This window comes from Sus scrofa, chromosome 2, assembly GCF_000003025.6.
Source record: "Sus scrofa isolate TJ Tabasco breed Duroc chromosome 2, Sscrofa11.1, whole genome shotgun sequence".
Lineage (NCBI taxonomy): Eukaryota > Metazoa > Chordata > Mammalia > Artiodactyla > Suidae > Sus > Sus scrofa.
Window position 1 is genome coordinate 10,827,894 of NC_010444.4, and position 23,885 is coordinate 10,851,778.

General features: G+C 47.2%; 1 protein-coding gene and 1 long non-coding RNA gene across 2 annotated transcripts; one reads left to right on the top strand and one right to left on the bottom strand.

Moving 5' to 3' along the window:
* Window positions 751-9,231, bottom strand: TMEM109 (transmembrane protein 109). Its single transcript, XM_003122670.5, has 4 exons — window positions 9,077-9,231; window positions 4,082-4,326; window positions 2,816-2,918; window positions 751-2,388 (listed from the first exon to the last, which is right to left on the bottom strand). The coding sequence occupies exons 2-4, from the start codon at window positions 4,316-4,318 to the stop codon at window positions 1,997-1,999; spliced, it is 732 nt and encodes a 243-aa protein (XP_003122718.1). The 5' UTR covers window positions 4,319-4,326; window positions 9,077-9,231; the 3' UTR covers window positions 751-1,996.
* Window positions 9,265-16,255, top strand: LOC110259253. Its single transcript, XR_002341475.1, has 3 exons — window positions 9,265-9,352; window positions 10,892-10,957; window positions 16,215-16,255. It is a non-coding gene; the product is annotated as an uncharacterized LOC110259253 (long non-coding RNA).

The following is a 23,885-nucleotide window of genomic DNA, read 5'->3' on the forward strand; positions in this document are numbered from 1 at the left end:
ATCTGACACCTGAACCAGAATCCAGGGACCTAAGGAGCTGGGCTCGGGATGGAAAAAGGAAGAAATGGGGGCGGGGAGGCACAGGGTCAGGTGACAGCTGCCTGGGTCAGCCCTGACAGAGGAAGCACTCTAGTTTCTGCCCAGCCCCATCCCTGGGAGAAGCCTGTGAGCCTAGAAAGGGTGAGGGCTGCTCTCTGCCCCCATGGAAGGCCTGCTTCCCAGGTCTGGTCTCCTGGCACAGCCTTGCCCGCCAGGCAGTATTGGGAAAGATCCAGAGCCGGGCACCTGGCTACACATTAGCCTTTCCTGGACAGCTTAAAAAGGGAAAAAACCACACCTGGGCCCCTCTGCAAAACATGACTGATCCAATCTACGGGCTGGATTGAGAACCAGGATGCAGAAACTCCTGTCCCGTGGGGAAGCTGGAAGGACAGGCAAGTCTTTGGCTGGGAGCCAGCCTTTGCTGCTCCTACACACAGGGGCGCAGGGGGGTCCCTTCCTCCCCCTCCCCCACAGGCACCCTATTCCAACAGAGCTGGTCAGTTCCTGGAAGCCTCGTAATGGGAGCAGACCCTCCTCATTCCTCACACTCGGGGAGGGAAGGGTACCTGGTACCAGCCTTCTTTTGTGCTCCCTCCCTTTCTCCCAGCTTCAAGCTACCTGGTACCTGCAGGGAGAAGTAGTGAAAGCTGAGCAGCTCTACAGAAATGGGTTTAGCTGGACAGGGAGCAATCGAAATGAGCAAATACATTTTATCTGGAACGAGATAATAAAATAGCGTGCACTTTATTTAAAACCAACCAAGCGCTGATAAAAATATATATCACTGCAGCTGTGATTCCACATCCAACCTCAACAGTAAGAACTGGGCATTTCTTTCCTCTTCACATCATGTGCTGGGCCTGGCAGAGGAGGCCACCCACTTCCACCCGGGCTCTGGTGGGGCGGGCTCAGGCGGCAGGCTGCCTCTGCTCCCAAGGAGGAGCGCGAGAAGGAAAAGGGGAGGGAGGCACATCGCCGCTGCTGCCGCCGCCGCCGCCGCCGCCGCCGTCTGCTCTGTGCTCCTCCTCCCAGGCCGCTGCTCAGCAACTCCTTGGTAGCAGCGATGGAGAGAGACGAAGGAGAGCCGCCTGGAATTGTGTGGTCAAGCCGAGCCCTCCTTCCTCCTTCGGGGGTCTGTGAAATCCCCACAGGGGATCTGATGGCCACTGCCGGGTCCTACTTGCAGGCACAAGCCTACGAGGCAGCCGGTCATCTTTGGCTTTGACTGAAGGGGAACCAAAAGTCTGAGAGGAATCCCTTTCCTCTTGACATAGAGCAGCCACAGGGCAGTTTCCTACCTACAGTAGGGCAGCAGCGGGCAAGCAGAGGCCCTGCTGGCTCGGATTAAGGCACTTGTAAGAGACTCAGCGTAGTCCCGCCCCGATCCAGTGTGGGGACTCCCCCCCCTTCCCTTCCCCTCAGGCCCCCGCACCCTGCCTCTTACCCACTCGGGCAATGGAGGAGAGGGGAGCATGCCTGCAGAGACTGTGGTCTGGCTGGAGGGCAGGGCTGGGAGAAGACTGCCCATGAGGCAGGAGGCCGGGGACTTGGCAAAGGCGGAGCTAGAGAAGTACAGGACAGCAAGAGCACTGGGAGAAAGGCAAGGTGGTGCTGAGGCCCCGGAGGCCGGAGGCCGTGGGCAGTGACGTTGGCCCGGGGCAGACGCGGAAGCTGGTGGGAGGCCCCCCAACCTGCCCTGGCTCAGACAGGCTGGGGACAGAGAAAGGGTTAAGAGAACCGACCCCAGGCAGAGACCCTTGGGAGACAGGGCCCCTGAGGCCCATCGGGGTTCGGCCTGCCTCTCTCAGCCATGGGATCTGGTGCCAAGAAAAAGGTGCTGGCGATTCAGAGACAGGGCAAGAAAGGGGCAGGGGGCTGGAAGGAGGGCTGTGCGTCCCAGAAGCAACTCAGCTCTTTGGTAGGACGAAGGCGGCGTCCTCTGGCAGCGTTCCTGTCACTCCTCCTCCACGCTGCGGGGCCCCTTGGCTGCGCGCCTCTGCCGCCAGCGCAGCTCCTCCACCTGGCGCTCCAGCCCCCGCACCTTGGCCTCCAGCTGGGCCCCCGAGGCCCGAGTGCCAGTGAGCCGGCTCAGCAAGGCGTAGAGGGTCAGCAGGGCCAGGAGGAGCAGTGCCCGGGTGGAAGGGTCGGGCACTGACCTCACCAGCGCCACGAAGGCGGCCAGGAAGAGGACAAGCTTCAGGCCCCACAGGATCCGCCCCAGCAAGGCCAAGACCAGGCCGAGGAGCAGGGACAACAGCCAGTAGGCAACCAGGGCCCCGGCTCCCCAGAGCAGGAAGGTCTGGACCTGGCCAGGGCTGAGCTTCAGGCCCTGGGTGAGGTGATCTCCTGGAAGGGGAGAGAGTCACAGAATCAGTCAACCTGGAGATGCTGTGGGGAGGGGGAGGTCAAGAACCAAAAAAAGGGGGAGGAGCTAAACTCTTCTGCCAAGGAAAAATCCTTTCCCATGGAGCCACAGAGACCCGAGTTTAAATCTCAACTCTGGTTCCAGCTGGCTGTGGACAGAGTCCCACTCTTGGTTGAGCCTGCTGCATCTATGAAATGGGAGTGATTCTCTGGGCTGTGGGTGACAGACGAGATGCCATGGCTTAGCAGCAACATGGCAGTTAGCACCTTGCCTTTATGCTGGCCTCTGGGGAGGCCTGGGAGGGGTCCCACAGCTGGGGAAACGTCTAGGCCCTGAACAGATAAACTCCCATGAACAGGAAGTGGGAGGCTGAGCTCCAGCTGGCCTAACCAGTTCTCTGCTACCCACCTTCTAGCCCCAAGGCGTTCAGCAGCTGTGCAGCGATTCCAGACAGAGCGAAGAAGGCCACAGAGATGGCCGATGAGATGGCCCACATCACCTGAGCCAAGGTCTGTGGGAAGAGCAGGGCAAGAGATGAGCTGTAACTGAAGCCGTAACTCTTCTCCTCCGGGCCTCACCACCACTGCCTGCAAACGTCTCCCCTCTGCTTCTCGGCCTCCCTTCCACAGCCACTTTCCAGTGTACAGTGATGGGCTGCAGGCCATTCCTCCTTCCTGAACTAGAAGCCAGGACAGGGGACCCTAATTCAAGTGATTTTTTTTTTTTCTTCTTTTTTTGCCTTTTAGGGCAGCATATGGAGGTTCCCAGGCTAAGGGTTGAATGGGAGCTGCAGCCGCCAGCCTACGCCACAGCCACAGCCACATGGGATCCGAGCCGTGTCTGCAGTGACCCACCCTACAGCTCATAGCAATGCCGGATCCTTAACCCCCTGAGCGAAGCCAGGGATCGAACCCGGGTCCTCATGGATCCTGGTTGGGTTCGTTAACCACTGAGCCATAAAAGGAACTCCTAATTCAAGTGATCTGCTGAAATACGTTGGTGGCAGTAGTGGGTGAAAGTGGACATGGGGGGTACTCATCAAATCCCCAGGGTAGTCACCCTGCAAAATTGGGGTCCTCCTAGCCTCCCAGGGAATAATGAAGGTGTGTGAAGTTACACCTGTCAAGGGCGAGGATGTTTCAGTGAAAAAGGAGTCAATCAGCTCTTCTATATGATGCGTTTTATAAATGATCATTTCAGCCATTTAGTAAACCCATCAAAAGTATGTGACAACATGCTTGGGATGCCATTAGGTAAAAGAGCCAGCCCTGCCTTAAGTCCCTGAGTCATCCCCACCCCCACCTCTAAGGTGAAAGAATGGACTTGGGGCTTTTGACGTTTTGCCAGTTGAAGACTAGGTCAGATGTCAACCAAGGTCAGACACTACCATCAGCTGTGACATAGGTTGATAACGATGGCTCAATTCCCAGCCTTTCTGGCAAGAAAAGCCAGGAATAGGGGAAAGACGGGGCGGAGCCCAAGGCCCTGGGGTAGGAATGAAACAAGCAGGAGTGCAAAAGGCAGGGACTGCCCAGCTTCATTCACTGGAATTGGGGGCTTTCTGCACCCGGGGTTATGACGCACAGAGGAAGTAGAGCCAGGACGGGTAGCCCTGGACAAGTCCCCTCCCTTGTCCTGAACACCTGTAGTCACAGCAGGGAACACTGGCCTTACCTCGGAAACCAGGTGCGTGGTTTCTGGCCCAATCCAGGCATCCAATGTTCCCCGCACAGATCGTCCGATCTGGCTCAAGAGGTCAACTGGGGCCTCCTTCTTCTGCTGGCCTGGTGACACAAAGTCGCGATGGGACTGGCATGACACCGAGTGGAGGAGGACGAGGGCCAAAAGGACCATCAGGATGACTTTGAACAGATGCGTGCCCGGTGGCGAACTGCTGCCTGCGCCTGCCATGGCTGGGTCTGCCAGGAGAGACGCGCAGGGTGAGTGAGCGTAGGGCCCCACGTGGCAGAGAAACGCAGGCACAGCGCTCCCCAGCACCCCCAGCACCCCTCCCCGAGAGCTGAGAAACGCAGAACTGGGACTTTCGACTTCAGTTGGGCACAAACGTCTGATTCATGGGTTCCTCTTTCACGTTCTTCACCACTTGCATATTAATGAATCTGCGAGGATTAGCCAATACCTTCAAGTAGTTGAGAAGAGGGCTCTAAGGCTTATTCCAGTTCTAAAAACCTGGGTGCTCCCGTCGGGGCTCAGTGGTTAACGAACCCAACGAGTAACCATGAGGTTGTGGGTTCAATCCCTGGCCTGGCTCAGTGGGTTAAGGATCCAGCGTTGCCATGAGCTGTGGTGTAGGTTGCAGACGAAGCTGGGATCCCTCGTTGCTGTGGCTCTGGCATAGGCTGGCGGTGGCAACAGCTCCCATTAGACCCCTACTCTGGAAACCTCCATATGCCGCGGGTGCAGCCCTGAAAAGACAAAAGACAAAAGACAAAACAAAAAACCCTGAAGGACTGCCCTTGTGTCTCAGGTGCTTTAGGCAAAAAAGAAAAAAAGAAAAAGAATTATAAGAGCATATAAGGCTTTGTCCCAAAGGAGGTTATAATCTACTTAAGATAAAGCTGATATTAAAAAAAAAAAAAATGGGAGTTACGGCTCAGAGGTTAAGAAATCTGTGAAGTTTCATCCCTGGACTCCCTCAGTGCGTTAAAGGTCTGGCATTGCCACAAGCTGTGACACAGGTTACAGATGCCACTCAGATCTCACTGCCGTGTCTGTGGTGTAGGCTGGCAGTTGCAGCTCTGATTCGACCTCAGCCTGGGAAATTCCATATGCTGCAGGTGTGGCCATAAAAAGACAAGAAATAGTAACAATAACTTAAAAAACAGCACACAGATAGGATTACCACTGTACAATGACATAAAGAAAAAGGCTCAGGGACACGCTCAGATAAGAATGCACTGCACTTAGGTCATTTGCTCTGCAGGGCCATCCTGAGGTGGGTCTTATCCTTCTACCACCATGGGTACAGAGGAGAAGAAGCTGAGACTTAGGAAACGAGCATTTGTCCAAGGTCACTGGGCAAGAAGAAAGGCTAGCTTCGAACCCAGGCTTCTGCATTCAAAATTGCATGTTTGTTGGCAGTGAAGGTAATACAGTGGCTCTCAACTGTCGTTGCTCATTGGAACTGCAGGAAAGCTTCACAAAGTACTGATGTCTCTCGGAGGTCCTGATGTTACCATCTGGGTGTGGCCTGGGCTTAGACCTGCAAGCCCCCTCCCCGCAGGATTCTGCTGTGCAAAGCTGAGACCCATGGACACAGAATGACCTCAAATCTCCAGCCCCCAATGCAGGCAAGGAGTTAAAGCACAAGTTTTAAGATTATTATTAAGGAAGTTAACCACGTGCCACCTATCTTATGGAGTCCTCACAACAACCCCCCCACCCCCGATTTTGCTGAAGAAACAGAGGAAGGATAAGGAGTAAGTGGGAGAGCCAGGATTTGAACCCAGGCGTCTGACCTCAGACCCCTCGCACACACCACTGTGCTGTACCCTCTCCAACTTAAGTCTCAGAAGTGATTCGGAAAGTCATACAATAGATTATTCATGAGCTGAAAAAACAGGCTTGCCATCCACCAATCCACTCCTGGAATTATTAGTGACAATTCACTTAGCGACTTTGTGTTGTGTGCTCTGATCTGTCTGTAACCTGATGCTGTCGGCAAGTTAAGACCCAACAAGTACCAACTCATTGAAGTACGTGTGGATTCAGCCAAGAAAAATGTTTTCGGTTCCAGCTTCTATTTGCCACCATGCTTGAGAAAAGTCAGATGGCACCAGCAAATCCTCTGTGGTCTTCCAGACTCAGAAATGAACCTGCAGCTCTAGGGAGTTTCCGTGATTCAGACCTGATGAGCAGAGGCTGAGCCATGCCCCGCAGGTAGGAGCCGCCAGGGCACTTAGTTACTGGGGCACTTAGGGCGTCGACCAGAAATCTGGAGCCATGAGGATGGAGGGAAGGGAAAAGAAGGTATTCCCATTCTTGCCAGTGGGAAGGAGGAGAATCCAAGAAGGGGCTATAAAAATATCACATTCGGGCTCTTTCCAACCCAGAAAGAGCTGCTCTAAGTCTCTCCTGAGACCGGTAGGCTCAAGGGGGGCTGCAAAACATGCAGTTCATATGGAACGACCTTAGGCTGGGAAGCCTTCTACTCTGGCACAAATCAAGAACCAGATGGTTCCTGCCAGCCAGGGGTCGGAGATGAGGAAGGCACAGGTCAGTCTATCTGGGTCACAACCACACTGGGACTTAAAGAGCAAGGTTGCTATCTTGGGTTGGGTTCTACATCCAAGGACCTCCACCAGGAGGGATCAGATGTCGTCTCCTTCTTTCTAGAAGGTCAGGGTGACGTGAGCTGCTCCCCCATGGCAGCCTCCTGCATTCTGTGCCAGCCTCGGCTTTCAGGTGGCCCCATTTCCTCCAGTCTAGGGGAGCTGGGGACCTTGAAATAAATTCTCTGAGGTGAGGCCGGCATTGCCCTGCCAGCCGACCTTCTGAAGTGCACTGGAAACCAAATCTAAGACAATTTGGGAGTGTGTGCTTTGCAGATAAGAGTAATCACTGGCTGTTCTGTTTCTTCAAATTGTTTTAACAGGATTCCTTTTTTTTTTTTTCCCTTCAGCATGAGTCTAACCCACTACCATTACAGCAATCTTATAAGATACCACTACTCTCCCCATTTTACCCTGAAAACTCTGGCTTTGAGAGATCAAGGGATGTGTTGAAGTTCACATAGCAGGACTGGGACTTGACTCCAGAACTGAGGATCTAAACCTTGCCTTTTGCCCTTTCCACACCCCCACACTGCCTCAGTAAGATACAGTCTCTCCCCTCCAGGTAGGTACTTGGAATTCTGCCCCCAAGTCGACAATCTCCAAGTGAGAGGACTCCCACGAGGAGACCAACCACGAGAAGAGGACCCACCTGCTGGGCTTACATGTCATGGTTCTGCACCAAGAGGTTTGAGGATAGCACAAAACTGGGACTAGACCTGCTGTTTTGCAGTTTTGTTCAGATAGCTGCCAAACGGCTCAGGCAGGGCCAGGAGACCCTGGCAGAGTGGAGGAACCAACCTCACTTAACTATGGTCGTGAGAAGGCACTATATGTTTAGCTGTGGTTTACTAAAAGGGCAGGGTGGGGCAGTCCACACACCCCGGCAGGCTCCTTCCTCCGTTAGCTTCCTTTTGCACTATGAATCACTACGTGGCAGAAGGGGCAGCTGACTTAGTGCCCCTCTGCTGGATCTGATGTCCCCAACGTTGCTGGATCTCCCCCCATGAAGCAGGGGGTCTCCACTCTGGTGGCCCATCAGAAGGATCTGAGCCTCTTCAAGCAGGGTGTCTTCTCCTCCCCCCTCGACTGCAGGTTTCCTTACTCAGACTCTCTCAGAGGCGGGCTCAGCCTTTTGTTTTTAGAGCTCCTCAGAAATTTCTGAGATGGCTGTCACAGATGATCCAAGCACAGAGAAAAGTCTACTGTGGGCAAAGCTAAGGACCCTAGACTTCGTTCTGTCCCAGGCTCAATTCTGCCACCCACTAGAAGCCACTACCTGATGCCTAGTATTTAACCTATCAGAGTTTCAGTCTCTGCGAATGTAAAATGGGGACCAGCAAAGTTAAGAGTGATTGCAAGGAGTTAAATGTTTCTGCAAGAACTTCGTAAATGGTAAACATAGGAATATTGCAGTACACAAACTGTCAATATACCATTTACTGCCTAGTAGCATAATTTAGCAGTTTCTATGACTGCCTCCCCCATTAGACTTTGAGCATCTCCCGGCAGACTTGACAGCTAACTTGTCTTGGAATCCCCGGCGCCTAGCACAGAACAGTGATTAATAAATGCTTGTTAAATGAGTACTAGAAGCCGGCCAAGAAGCGGCTAGAGAGAGTAGCAATGGAAAGCCATGGAGAGGTGCGGAGAGGAGACTATTTTAAAGTTAATCCAAATATGTAGCGGCCACCCGAAAAGCACAGCTGCGTGGAAAGGAAGCTCTTAGATCGGGCGAAGCTGCCACAGAGGAGAATGAAGTCAGCGTCCTGGCAGGTGGGGGCAGCCCCCGCTAAACCCCTGACAGCTGCTGCCCAGCAACTGTTTGGGGGCAGGGCGACGGGCAAAGGGGCAGGTTCCCAGGCGCGCGGCGCCCTCCCCAGGGCCCAGCCTCCCCAAGACAGGGTGTCAGTGGCATGCATGTGCTATTTCGAACAGTGTGTTCCCTGCCAAGCCTGCCGGGTGGCGTCGCCGGGAAGGGACGCGGAGCGGCCGGGAGGTTCGAGGTACCCCAAAAGGTTCCGACCGAGGCTGCGGTAGGCTGGACCGTGAGCGGGAGTAGGGGGCGAGGGGCTCAACTCTAGCCTCGACCTCTAGCCTGACAGCCACCTAGCATCGGCCGGACCTTCTCCAAGCAGCGGTCGGAACGCTCTTCTCCCCGGAAAGGCGTGCCTCTCTTGTTACCTAGTAACGACGCCCCCTGTTGCATAGCAACAAGGATCCGGGTCCCCAGTTTGTTTCCCCGCGGAGCGACGTCGGACCCCTCCCCACTAGTGCTCTCCAGGCCTCGCGGCTAAGCCGTAGTCCCGCTTGTAGCTGCCGCCGCTTCCCCGTCTCGCGTGCAGCCCCCCGAGCGCCAGTCTCGGCTCGCACTCACCCGGCTCCGGCCACGCTATCCTTCACGTGCGACTTCACTAAAACGCGCCACTAAACCCGCGCCTCAATCCTGGGGCGTTGGTTTATCGTCTGCGCACGCGCAAGGCGGGATGAGCCCGGGGACAGGGCAGCCTCCCTCCCGGGATCAATCTGGTGCAGGTCAGCGCATGCGCCCTACCCTCTGATTACGTTTTTTCCCAAGCATTTCCACCCAGAGAAGAATGGGGTCGGAAGTTTGACCTGGGAACGGAAGTCCCTGGCGGGAAAGGGGAAAGAAGTGAGTATATCTGGGCGATAGAGTGGGTAAACTGGCTCTTTGAATTAGGAGTGGAAGTTTAGCCGCCCCCAAACCCCCCTTGGCATTTCGGGCAATGTAGTTCTCCAGCACATGGAGTCGCCTGCCGCATTGTGGGAAATGTAGTTCTAAGGAAGAGGCACTTGAAAGCACCCGGTCTTTTGAGAAACTTTTCGCGCTAAAAAAGGCACAAAGGGACGGGGTGTTAGAGGAGCTGTAAGAAGAGCACAACTGAGGAAAATGCATCCGCTCCCTCTGAGACCATTTCCACACCCTAACTCTGCGGATGACTCCCAGGTGTTCCCTCAATTTTAGAGAAGGAAAGGAACCAACTCCCAAACCCCATGTCTATCCAAAAGGCAGCGTCATGATGGGGAATCACGAGGATTTGGAATGAGGTTTTCCTTTGCCAGAGAGATGAAACAGGCTGCCTAAGTCGTTTCATCTATCTGGGTCTCCTTTTTTCAATTTTACTGTTGTGAAAAAGGAAACCTGGACTCCAAATGGTGTTACCTATACTAAGACAAGCCCCCCAAATCGGGGCTTAATACCTAACCTAAGTTTCAACCTCCCCCAGAAATTGTCTTAACCAGTCAGAAAGTTTTTGGTCAGCACCAATGAGGTAATCTGTCACCTGGGGCCAGTCCCCAAGATGATGATAACCTGCCATGTAGACCCTTTCTGTTCCCCATAGTTAGGTTACCTGTGCCTAAGATAATCTTTTTTTTTTTTTTTTTTTTTTCTGTTGATGGCATCCATATCCTGGCCTTTAAAAACCTTTCCCTAACTGTTGCCCTTTGGAGAGATGGTATGTTGCCTGATTCATGAATCTTTTATAGCCAATTCGATCTTTGAAACTTAGTCAGTTGAATTTTGTTTTTTGACTGTATAAAGTACTAGAAGGTCTTAAAAATACCTTTTCACTGCACAGTAGGTGTGGAGATTTAATGAAAAAGAGTGAACGCTGAAAAAAAAAAAGAAAAAACCTAAGTTGCTGTTCAAATGCTTTTATCACTTTTGGCTGCCATAGAAGCTCCCCTTTGATATTAAAATAGTTCCTGAAACCCAACACTCTTAAGCCAGAACTTTTTTTTCTGTCCCTCTCTGAATCATCTTTCTAATTCTGCCTTCTTCCCAGAAAATTGTCTGAAAGAAAAACACACAACATAAGAGCAGTGAGTTGAGTATTTTTTAGGGTCTTACTGAAGACTATAGCCTGGGACACGGCCTCTCCCATAGCTCTGAGGAACTGCTCCAGAGAAGCTGGGGGAGAGGCCAGTATGTTCGTGATTTTGGCTAAGGAGTATGGACAATCCAGCCTACATCTCAGTAGAAGGTTACTGCTACTCATGAGGCACAGGTATCAAAGTTAATGACTTTAGTGCTTTTCTAAGTATGGGAAGATGCAAGAATTGGGGTTCATAAATTTTTTTTCCTGCTTTATCTAACTAAGGACCTGTTTTGCCTGTTTTCCCAAAGCAAAAGTGGTTCATCCTGTTCTTCACCCTGAATTCCTTACAGGGGCCACTGTAGGTCAGCAACAGCAATAAGTAATGACCTAACCTTGGAGACTTGTGGAACTGGATGGTGAGTGACATTCACTGTTTTAGAGTGCCCCCTTGTGGCCATAAGTTTGACCAAGGATTAGGAAGCATTTCATAATCAATTTGTCCCACGGTGTCAATAAGGCTTATTCCTGGGTCAGGAGAGGATTTTGTTGATATGCCACTCAGTGTGCTATTACTGGACTAGGCCCTGTTAATAGTAGCCATTAGAGTCTCTGTACCACCTGTCTTACTAGTCTGTTATGGTCCAGGAAATATCTGATTGGACGGCCCTTGGGAAATTTCCCATATCTGTAATTGCACTATTACAGTCATTTAAAAAAAATATTTTTGGTCTTTTTTAAGTCACACACATATGGAGGTTCCCAGGCTAGGGGTTGAATCAGAGCTGCAGCTGCCAGCCTATGCCACAGCCACAGCAACACCAGATCTGAGCTACGTCTGCGACCTACACTGCAGCTCGTGGCAATGCCAGATCCTTAACACACTGAGCGAGGCCGGGGATCAAACCCTCGTCCTCATGGATACTAGCCAGGTTCATTACCACTGAGCCACAACAGGAATTTTTTTATTTTAATTTTTTATTACAATCATTCTAATCTTATACAGAACTGTATATTTCGTCAACTGTTTCAAGTTACTTAGTCATCATTATTTTTGTGAGAGGCTCAGTTACACATTGGGTAATAAAAGAAACAACAATCTTATAGAATAGGCAGAATACAACTAGTATAGCTAGTAGCATTAATAAAGTCTCAGGTAACAATTTACACCAAGTTCCATTAGGAGTGGCCCAGTATATCGCTGGTCATCGGACTCTGTCTGTTCTATACCAATAGCTATCTTTAAGGGTAATGATATGTTGGCATTATTTGATGGGCACTCAGCCCAATTTCCTAGTGTTATTAAGCTCATCATCATTAGTATAATTTACCAGTTCCCCAAACAATGGGGGCTTTAAACTTAAATGACTGTAGCCTGGTATTAACCATATAAATCCATCCCATAACTGAGGGAAATCTCTCCCAATAAACAGGAGGTTAGGGTTTTTGACTGAAATTTAGCTCATTGTTCTGATTGAGCTTGAGTAACCTTTAAAGAAAATTCGTATTTATAGCCAGAGTTAGAGCAGGTATAATTTTTTTTCTTTTTTTTTTCTTTCTTTTTCTTTTTCTTTTTTTTTTTTTGGTCTGTGCCCACAGCATGTGAAAGTTCCCTGGCCACGGATCAAACCCGTGCCACAGCAGCAACCCGAGCTGCTGCAGTGACAAGGCCAAATCCTTAACCTGCTGCACCACAAGGGAACTCCAGAGCAGGTATAAATGTTTGGCCAAGTGAGGGAGTCCCACCTAGTAATATCCATAGTGGCCTGAACAGAACTGTAACTTTTTTCTTCTAGAATAAATTTCCCAAGGGCCATCCAATCAGAGCCCCAAGGTGGAGAAATCCACCAAGGTAAACTGGAAGTACTGGACATAGGAGTTCCCGCTGTGGCTCAGCAGGTTAAAAATCCGACATAGAGTCTGTGAGGATGTGGGTTTGATCCCTGGCCTCGCTCAGTAGGTTAAGGATCTGGTGTTGCTGCAGCTTTAGCATAGGTTGCAGCTATGGCCCAGGAGCTCCTTATGCCATGAGATGGCCAACAAAGAAAAAATAATAATTCAACTAAACCTTACAATAATGCAACATAAGAAAAAGGAGCCAACTAGGAAGTGGATGTCAGGCAGCATAAATACCAAAATTCAAAGACAGTTAATGGCACTAGAACTTAATAGCCACAAATGTGTATTACTAAAACATAATTCTCTCTGAAACCACCCTCATCTCTACCAAATAGAGCCAAGGTAAGACTAATTTGTTTGCAAAATAAGTCCAGTTTCAACAAACTTGGCCTGGTTATTTACATGAGCATAATTGAGCATATACAGTCTTGTAAATTGGCTTTGCTGGAACTTTCCATAAGGATTCTCAGATTGCACTTTTAAAAGCCTCTCAAGGCCAGGACAGCCATGCCAAAGACTTGTTGTCAGATTCTGTTTGAAATAACTATAAGTTGGGTTAAGGATCCGGCTTTGCCTTGAGTTGTGGTGTAGATTGCAGACGTGGCTCGGATCCCACGTTGCTGTGACTGTGGTGTAGGCCAGCAGCTGTAGCTCTGATTCTAACCCTATGCTGAGAACCTCCATATGCCACAGGTAAGGCCTGAAAAAGCAAAAGAAAAGAAAAGAAAAAGAAAATAGCAATAAATTTGGGTGAATTACTCTCTTCTTGAGGTCCAAAAGACTTGAGGTTCTTGCATCTGCCAGGAAGTGGCTTTCTTTTCTTTTTCTTTTCTTTCTTTCTTTTTTTTTTTTTTTTTTTGTCCTTTTAGGGCTGCATCTGTGGCATGTGGAAGTTCCCAGGCTAGGAGCTGAATTGGTGCTGCAGCTGCCGGCCTACACCAGAGCCATAGTAACACCAGATCCAAGCCTCATTTGCAATGCACACCACAGCTCATGCCTTGTCTGTGACCCACACCACAGCTCATGGCAACTCCAGATCCTTTACCCACTGAGCAAGGCCAGGGATCGAACCCACGTCCTCATAGTTACTAGTTGGGTTTGTTACCACAGAGCCCCATGACAGGAACTCCAGGAAGTGGCCTTCTTCATTGACGTGATAAGGCTGCCGGGAACCCTATATGCAAGGTACCGGACTGTTTTTTCAAAGGGTTTATGGCTCCATAAAGTCAATCTTAGTTCCTTAAAGCTATCCAGCCATATCTGAATCTATGTAAGTCTCTCTCAAATATGACATTCCAGTCAAAGCCTTGACAGTATAACTAATGTGTCCAATTGCGTGCTGTTATCAGGAAAACAGATTCTTATTGAAATTATGCAAATAACTATATTGCCATGAAAATAGGAATAGTCACTCAGAGTTTCCAAATTCTGGAGGGAATAGGTAAAGAGAAAGGAAAAATATTTCAGTTCTGCTCAGAAAGGTATAATTTACCAAACTGTGAGTCACAGTTAGCTTAAGGGGGAAGGTTTCCTTATATCTGGGAGACAGAGATTAAAAGCCAATAATATTTCAAAGAGCCATATTTGTTTTTGTTTTTGTTTTGTTTTGTTTTGACCACCCTGCAGCATATGGCGTTCCCAGGCCTGGGATCAAATCCAAGCCAGAGCTGTGACCAACACAGCAGGTGCAGCAACATGGAATCCTTAACCCACTGGCCCAGCTGGGGATCAAACCCATGTCCCTGCCACTGCAGAGACGCCATCAATCCCACAGTGCCGCAGTGGCAACTCCAGAGCCATACTTGTTGATCCTGATGCACTCCTTCTTTTATGAAGCCATCAGGTTTTCCAGAATGATTTAATTTCTTACCCAATTCAACAGTATATCTGAATGTTATCGGAAACCTGTGTTTCTATGACTCTTCTTGAGGATGAAGCATTTTTGCAAATGCCAGAGCAAAACAATAATACCCTATAAATGACAAAAGACTTTAAAAGGCAATGCAATTCTCAAATTTATGTTCGTGACATTCAATATTGAAATAATAATTAGAATTATGGCAGGTAACATTATATCAGGACACATTCAACTTTTAGAATTTCATATAGTTTCTAGAACATTTGGAGTTTTCATTGTGGCTCAGCAGGTTAAGAATCTGACTAGTATCCATGAGGATGTGGGTTTGATCCCTGGCCTTGCTCAGTGGGTTAAAGGATCTGGCATTGCCAGAAGCTGCAGTGTAGGTTGAGGATGTGGCTTGGATCAGGTGTTGCTGTGGTTGTGGCATAGGCCAGAAGCTGCAGCTGCAATTCAACCCCATCCCCGGGAACTTCCATATGCTGCAAATGTGGCCCTAAAAAAAAAAAAAGGGAGTTCCTATTGTGGCTCAGTAGTAATGAACCCAACTGGTATCCATGAGGCTGTGGGTTCGATCCCTGGCCTTGCTCAGTGGGTTAGGGATCTGGCATTGCCCTGAGCTGAGGTGTAGGTCATAGACGCAGCTTGGATCTGGGTTTCTGTGGCTGTGGCAAAGGCCAGCAGCTGCAGCTCTGATTTGACCCTTAGGCTGAAAACTTCAATATGCTGTGATGCAACCCTAAAAAGATAAAAAAATATATATATTTTTTTAAAAATAGAACATTTATGTTACTAACGGTTACCCTTACAATATAACCTAAGGAGGATGACAGTGTTTCCCATGTAACGTAACACACCAAACAAGCCTCATTAGTTTAACGTCTTTCTTTGAGACGTTTTAGTGGCCCTCTGAAGCATCCCAAAGTTAGTTAGAAGTGAAAAGAACTTTGTTTAGAATTTGATTTGAGGACGTTTGTCAAAAATATCAAAAGATTTTTAAAACACTTGGTCAAATGGGATCAAAGGTCACTATGAAACGAGATTTATTCATTTAACCAAGTGACAATAGAAGATTTCAAAGGCAAACACAAAAAGTTACAACAGATTGTAGGGGGGTTTTGTCTTTTTTTTTTTTTTTTTTTTAGGGCCACACCCGTGGCATATGGAGGTTCCCAGGCTAGAGGTCCAGTCGGAGCTGTAGCTGCCAGCCTTCGCCAGAGCCACAGCAACTTGGGATCCAAGCTGTGTCTGTGACCTACACCACAGCTCACGGCAATGCTGGATCCTTAACCTGCTGAGCAAGGCCAGGGATCAAACCCACCACCTCATGGTTCCTAGTCGGACTAGTTTCCACTGCACCATGACAGGAACTCCTACAACAGATTGCTTAAAATGTAAAAAACTTTTAAACTTTTAAAGAATCTGTTGTCAAAAGCAGATCAATATTCCAAGAAAACTTTGTCTCTCTTAGCAGAGAGAGAAAACCAACTTCTAACTTTGTTCCAGCTTATTTTTAATATTTTTTTCTTTTTTTAATTACTCAAATAAATTTATCACATCTGTAGTTGTATAATGATCATAACAATCTGATTTCACAGGATTTCCATCCCACAGCCCAAGCACATCCCCCCACCCCTCAAACTGTCTCCTCCGGAGACCATAAATTTTTCAATGTCTGTGAGTCAGCATCTGTTCTGCAAAGAAGTTCAGTCTGTCCTCTTTTCGGATTCCACATGTCAGTGAAAGCATTTGATGTTGGTGTCTCATTGTATGGCTGACTTCACTTACCATGATAATTTCTACATCCATCCATGTTGCTAAAAATGCTGGTATTTCGTTCTTTTTAATGGCTGAGTAATATTCCATTGTGTATATGTACCACATCTTCTTGATCCACTCCTCTGTTGATGGACGTTTAGGTTGTCTCCATGTTTTGGCTATTGCAAATAGTGCTGCAATGAACATTGGAACAAACTTCAAAGTTTCTGCACAGCAAAGGAAACCCTAAGCAAAACGAAAAGACAACCCACAGAATGGGAAAAAATCTTTGCAAGTGAATCAACTGACAAGGGATTCATCTCCAAAATTTATAAACACCTCCTGTAGCTCCATACCAAAAAAACAAACAACCCTATCAAAAAATAGGCAGAAGATCTAAACAGTTCTCCAAAGAAGACATACAGATGGACAAAAAACACATGAAAAGATGTTCAACATCACTCATTATTAGAGAGATGCAAATCAAAACCATTCTGAGGTACCACCTTACACCAGCCAGAATGGCCATCATCAAAAAGTCTACAAACAGTAAATGCTGGAGAGGGTGTGGAGAAAAAGGAACCCTATTACACTGTTGGTGGGATTGTAAATTGGTCCAACCACTCTGGAAAACAGTATGGAGATTCCTCAGAAAACTAAACATAGAACTACCATTTGATCCAGCAATCTCACTCCTGGGCATCTATCCAGAGAAAACCATGACTCACAAAGACACATGTACTTCGATATTTATTATTTTTAATATTAAAACTCATTCAATCAAATTCATTTCAATCTTAGCCAGTCCTGATCAAATCTCCTAGAGTTTCTTTTCTATAATTTTCTGTAACTTTCTTTTTTACCTTCAGATTTCCTCCCATGATTCCTCTTTTCCTTCTCTCTCTCATCTCTTTTTAGGACAAAATTACTTTCTTTTCCCTTAGCAAAATTCATTTCTATTCCTTATACCTTTTTTTTTCCTTTGCATACAAATATTTTCCTTATTAATTTTTAGTAGTTTTGATTATATATTTTAATTAGAAGCTTAACCTTTAAAAATCTTAATTTCTAGTCGAAGCTAAGAAGTAAGTAATTATGAACTGTCTCAATTAGCATTCTGTAGAATGGCAAACTTATTAACTCTGTAATTTCTAAAAACATGTGCTTTCTGACAAGAAAATGTCCCAGTGTGGCACCAAACATATTAACAGTCTAAAATATTGTTAGTTTCTCTGTAAAAGGAAGCCTATGTTAATGTTTCAATCTTATTTTATTTGTAACTGATCTATATAGTCAATAAACTTCCATCATTCAACTTAGCAAAACTCTAAAATTTCAACTTACCAAAAATAAAAAAAAATAAAATTTCAAGTTGCAAAAAATCTGGAGAATCTATTTTTAAGAGGACATACCGTAAAACACAATTGTTCCTAAAGAGTTTACTTGAAGGAGTTGCCACCGTGGTGCAATGAGATCAAGAGGGTCTCTGCAGAGGCAGGTTCAATCCCTGGCCCAGGGGCAGTGGGTTAGGGATCTAGCATTGTGGCAGCTGCAGTGTAGGTCACAGCTCTGGCTCAGATTTGATCCCTGGCCTAGGAATTCCATATGTTGGGGGGTGGCAAAAAAAAAAAGTTCAAATAAGAACAATTATTGGGAGTTCCCACAGTGGCTCAATGGGCTACGAACTGGGCTAATATCCATCAGGATTCAGGTTTGATCCCTGGCCTTGTTTAGTGGGTTAAGGATCCTGTGTTGCTGTGGCTGTGGTGGAGGCCAGCGGCTACAACTCCTCTGATTTGACCCCTAGCCTGGGAACTTCCATATGCTGCAAGTGCAGCCATTAAAAAAACAAACAAAGAAACAAACCCCACAATTATCACATTTACATTGAATTTACTTGTAAAAATCTTACAGCAAGTTATTGCTGACAAATTTTGTAATAGAACTAATAAGATCTTATTTGATTTTTAGGAAACCTATATATAATAAAAATGTTGACTACTCTAAAGACACCTCAGTATTAACTAAACCAACAAACAAACTAATTTAATATCAAAGGTTAGATTAACACTGAGTATTTCTCAGATCATGTGAACCTGAAATCCATTTGGGTCACTTTCTTTCATGTTTCTGAGAAATTATATACATGCTTCTTTTGCTTTAGTCCAATGAAATAGAGCTCATTTACAAATTAATTTTGCCAATACCACCTGGAGGTAGAAACATATCTATAACATACACACAGACATGTAGACACACAACCAGGGGTCTCATAGCTTTCTTTTAAAACTTAGTCATATATTACAACTTAAAACTCATTTGTTTATGAATACAGAATAAATTTATTTGCTTGAGTTTAAAAAGTTCTCTCTCGGAGTTCCCATTGTGGCTCAGCAGAAACGAATCTGACTAGGAACCATGAGGTTTCACGTTCAATCCCTGGCCTCGCTCAGTGGGTTAAGGATTCGGTGTTGCTCTGAGCTATGGTGTAGGTCGCAGACGTTGTTCAGATCTGGCATTGCTGTGGCTCTGGCAGAGGCTGGCAGCTACAGCTCCGATTCGACCCCTAGCCTGGGAACCTCCATATGCCACGGGTGCAGTCCTAAAAAGCAAAACTAACTAACTAAATAAATAAAAATAAATAAAAGTTCTCTCTCCCTTTCCCCATCCCCCTCAGTCTCAAGAATTAGGGGTGGTCTAGGTAAGAGTTCCTGAGAGCCCTGGTGGAACATGTGTATCTTAAAGACACCGGGAGTGAAATGTAAGCTCTCCTTCTAGAAGAATTTTGTTACCTTAGGTTCACAATTTTGAAAAGCTATGTTAGCAAACCAATTTCTCTAGGCAAAATCCGTTTTGGAATGTCAACACCATCTTGACCATTTCAGGGTGGGGTTTCCCTTGGTTCCCAATTAAGTCCTTGCAAGTGTAAGTTCTGTACATATGCAAACCTGGCCAGGGTGTTAGGTAGAGGTTGGCTGTTTGATGCACCTCTTTTCTTCTTTTGGGGAAGCTCTAGCTCCTATTTTATTTTATTTTATTTTATTTTACTTTATTTTATTTTTTGTCTGTGCCCAAGGCATTAGGAAGTTCCAGGGCCAGGGACTGCACCCACACCACAGGAGAGACCTGATCCACAGCAGTGACAATGCCGGATCCTTAATCTGCTGTGCCACCAGAGAACTCTCTATTCCCCATTTTAAAGTTGGTTTGTTGGGAGGAGTACCCTGGTGACCCAGTGGTTAAGGATTTTGTATTGTCACTGCTGTGCCTTGGGGTTCAACCTCTGGCCCAGGGAATTCTGCATGCTGTGGGTATGGCCAAAAAACAAAACAATCTCCTCTTCCAAAAAAAAAAAAAAATACAAATGAAGTTGGATTGTTGGGATAAAATCACTTTGAAAAGTGGGTGGGGACACGTGTGCTGTTTGTGAGCCCAATTCCTCTGGGTGTCACCTTAGAGTCATGTCAGCGCTTTTACGTGTCTTGATTTCTCCCTCTAGTGCTCTGAGCACTGAATGGTCCATCCTTATGTGGGCATCCTTGGATAAGCGACTTTTTAATGAGCGGGTTTCCCTGTGGGATTACTGCACAGAATGCAGGCTCACCTCCACTGGTCCTTTAAATTTCTCAGTTGCGGAGTTCCCGTCGTGGTGCAATGGTTAACGAATCTGACTAGGAACCATGAGGTTGCGGGTTCGGTCCCTGGCCTTGCTCAGTGGGTTAACGATCCGGTGTTGCCGTGAGCTGTGGTGTAGGTTGCAGACACGGCTCGGATCCCGTGTTGCTGTGGCTCTGGCGTAGGCCGGTGGCTACAGCTCCGATTCAACCCCTAGCCTGGGAACCTCCATATGCCTCGGGAGGGGCCCAAGAAATAGCAACAACAACAACAAAGACAAAAGACAAAAAAATAAATAAATAAATTTCTCAGTTGCCTGAGAAAGCTGAAACCAGCAGGAGGAGCTTTGTCCCTTATCTTTGGAGCCAAAAGCTCTCATATGGTATCTTCACCTTCGTTTGGACAAACCTTGTTAAAGTTGATGAAACTGATTTGAGAGAAGACGTCAGGTCAGCTTCTTAGCTAATCACCCAGTCCAGACCTCCTCACTGTCTTTCAATTGAACAAAGGCTTCCCAGTGTCTCTCATCTGGGGAATATAGGCACCTCTTGGACCTAAATTCAAGGATAACCCATTCCTCATTCCAAGTTTAACAACCCTGCAAAAAAAAACAAAAAACAAAAAACCTCAGGATTGTCAACCAAGATAAGAGATCCAAGACCAGGAGAAATTCACCTAAAGTCATCTAGATATGCCAAGGTGGTGATGGGCACAGGGGGTCCTTGCTGGATCATCCTAGAGTTCAGGCAAAGGAGAGAAGTCAGCTCTGAGTCCCTTCATGGTCACCAAAACTGTCAACTGAAAACGTGAAAAAAAGGGGGGGGGCACAACATAAGAGCTGTGAGTTGATGTTATGCATTGTGCTACTGGGGACTATAGCTCAGGAGACAGGCTCTGGATAGTGCTAAGGAACTGCTCCAAAGAGGTAGGGGAGAGAGCAGTGTATCTGTGATTTTGGCTAAGAAGTATGGACAATCCAGGCTACATCTCAGCAGAAGATTACTGGTAGTCACAAGGAACAGATATTTCAGTTCATGATTTTTAGTGTCTTTCTAAATATAGGAAGACGCAAGAATTGGGATACATAAAAAACTTTTCCTGTTATATCTAACCATCTAAGGGCCAGTTTTGCCCATTTTTCCAAAGCAAAGAGTGCCTTATCCTGCTCATCATCCTGAATTCCTTTCAGGGTGTGCTTCAGGACAGCGACTGTAGTGGCTAATGACTTAATTCTTGTAGGACTGGATGGTGAGTGACACTCTTTGTTTCACACAGACTGCACAGGATTAACAACCACTTTGTCCCCATGTCAAGTTGTTTTTTTCTTTCTCAGACACATCCATCTTCCTCTGGACCCTCATCCCTTCCTGCCTTGGCTAAGTGTCTCTTTCCTCCAGAACAGACTCTAGTAGCATCCTGGGACCCATCTTCTAACAGTTGCAACTTCACATTTGCTTGTGAGATCACTTCCAACTAGTAGGACTACCAATCTCACTTTATGCATGGTCCTTCCTGGCCAAGAAGCGTACCCCCGCCCCCCCCCCCATGACAAGTTAATTTCTTTTCAACTCTCTCTTCCATCTGAGTGACAGAAACACTCTCAGACAGTTCAGGGTTCTTCCCACCCTGGTTTTCCAGGTTGTACACAGCTTTTGGAAAATAACATTGGGCCAAAGGGTAGAGGGGGAGAATTCATCTAATCCTCTTAGTTATTTGAGCTGCATTATCCTGCTTAATCCTCTGTCAGTTGTCCACACAGGTTGCAACTACATCTACCTGTGATATGGAGCTTCTGAGTTACTGACCAATGTGTCCCCTTGCTTCCCGAGAAGCAGCCTTGGCCTGAGGGATCAGGGTATAGAGTTCTCGTCTCAAGGACCCACTGGCAGCTCTGTACATAGCCCTTCCCCTTTTACTCTTCCTTCCTATCCTTAGATAATCTTCATTTCCTTTGTGGGAAGACCAAGGTTGGGGGTGAGTGGGGAGGAACTTGAGATCAAGTGCTAGTGCTTGCCTGTCATATTTACTCCAAAATCAATTGCCCTGAATCCTTTCTTTCCCTTCCTCTGTCTTCCCCTTCTCCTCTTCTTCTCCTCCTTCCTCTTCTTCTTTTTTTTTTTTTTTTTTTTTTTTTTTTTTTTTTTTTTTTTGGCTGCATCCAAGGCCCATGGAATTTCTTGGGCCAGGGATCAAACCTGCTCCACAGCAGGGACCCAAGCTGCTCCAGTGACAAGTCTGGATCTTTAACCCTCTGCACCACAAGAGAACTCCCTAAATCCCTTCTATTCTCTAAGGCACTGGCTTTGGAAACTCAAAAGTCTTGGAAGGGACCCCCCCCTTCCTCCATTCTTCTGTCACATCCATAAGCTCCCCAGCATAGGGACACGTCTGGTTTTGCTCAATGCCAAGTATGGTACCTAACTGGCACAGAGTGGGTCCTCAATAAAGATTTGTTCAGTGAATGAATTATTGGGTCTCTCTCCTTCCAGTCTGTCACCTCTCTAACCCACACAGTAAATATCTTCCAGAGGAATCTTCTGGAAATGTGGCTATCACTCCATAGCTGATCAGCTGTTCTGCTGTTTACCCAATCAAAGCTAACCACTTCTAGTATAACGCCCTTCCTAAACAGATCCATTTTATTTTATATTTTAATATTAAAGTACAGTTGATTTATTATGTGCAAAGTGATTTAGTTATATATATATGTACTTTTTTCTCAAAAAATTCCGTTATGGTTTATCCCAGGAGATTGGATATAGTTCCCTGTGCTATGCAGTAGGACCTTGTCAATCTATTCTAGCTCTGATTTTTTTTCTTGTTATGGCCATACCTTTGGCATATGGAAGTTCCTGGGCTAGGAGTTGAATTGGAGCTGCAGCTGCCAGCCTGCACCACAGCAACACAGGATCTGAGCCACACCTTTGACCTACACTGAAGCTTGCACTGGATCCTTAACCCACCGAGGGAGGCCATGGACCCATATCCTCATGGACACCATGTTGGGTTCTTAACCCATTGAGCCACAACAGGAACTCCAGTCCAACTATTCTAAATATAGTAGTTTGCATCTACTACATCCAAGCTCCCAGTCCATCCTTCTCCCTCGGCAACTACCAGTCTGTTCTTGTCCGTGGGTCTGTTTTGTATATAGGTTCACTTGTGCCATATTTTAGGTTCCACATGTGTTATTACGTGGTATTTGTCTTTCTCTTTCTTAGTATGATCATCTCTAGTTACATCTCTGTTGCAGCAAGTGGCATTATTTTGTTCTTCATTATGGCTGAGTAGTATTCCACTGTATATATGTACCACATCTTCTTAATCCACTTATCTGTTGATAGACACTTAGGTTGTTTCCAAGTCTTGGCTATTGTGAATAGTGCTGCAGTGAACATTGGGGTGCATGTATAAATGGATCCATTTTATTTCCTACCACATCTGAGTACTTAAAATGCCTGGCATTCAACCAACAATAGTTGTGACAGTCCTGCTATATTTCAGGTACTGTGTCAGCCTCTTAGAAACAACAATAACCAGAACAACTGTGGTTCCTGCCATCATGGAATTTACAGTCTAGCGGAGAACCCAGCCATCAGAAAAGTTTTTTCACCTATCAGCATCCGCGCCTTCTTCCTTGGACCTTTCAAAGGGTACTCCGAGAAACACTTGTCAAGAATCACGTGGGAGCAGCCATGGAAAACGCTCTCTTCAGCGGACCCCAGGAAGATGCGTTTTGAGAAGCGGGGTAATTCTCGCTCGCAACAGCGTTTGCAAGACTACGATCCCAAGGCCCCCCCTTCCCGCTCCGGTCTCAAAAGAGTCGATTGGTTTAAAGTTTCTGAGTTGATTGGTTTAAAAAATTACTGAGTTGATTGGATTAAAACTCCCACTGCATCACGGGAAATGTAGTTTCGGCTCTCCTTTCCCCCAACCCCAAGAGAGCTTTACGAAAGGAGCCGAGCGGGCCCGGAAATAGCCGAGTACTTCCTGGCGCGCCCTTTCCTGCCCGGTTGCATTCTGGGAAAGGACAGTTTCCGTTAAAAGCTGGAGGCTGAGGCGCGCGACCAGCCGCTGTCCCACGTGAAACGTTGCGGGAGCATCGTCCAGCGGGGTCGCTCCCCGCTTGCGCGGAGCGTCCCGGAAGCAGCGGGGAACCGGAAGTGGGCCCCGCGGGCTCAGAAGCTGATCCGAAGCCAGGTGTGAGGAGCCTCGGA

What these genes read in the sequence shown, in the direction of transcription:
- TMEM109 (XM_003122670.5), bottom strand. Translation starts at nt 4,318, where the DNA reads ATGGCAGGCGCAGGCAGCAGTTCGCCACCGGGCACGCATCTGTTCAAA. An exon ending in CCACGCACCTGGTTTCCGAG is followed by an intron (nt 2,919 to 4,081) that starts GTAAGGCCAGTG and finishes CTCTTCCCACAG; the next exon opens with ACCTTGGCTCAGGTGATGTG. An exon ending in GAACGCCTTGGGGCTAGAAG is followed by an intron (nt 2,389 to 2,815) that starts GTGGGTAGCAGA and finishes CTCCCCTTCCAG; the next exon opens with GAGATCACCTCACCCAGGGC.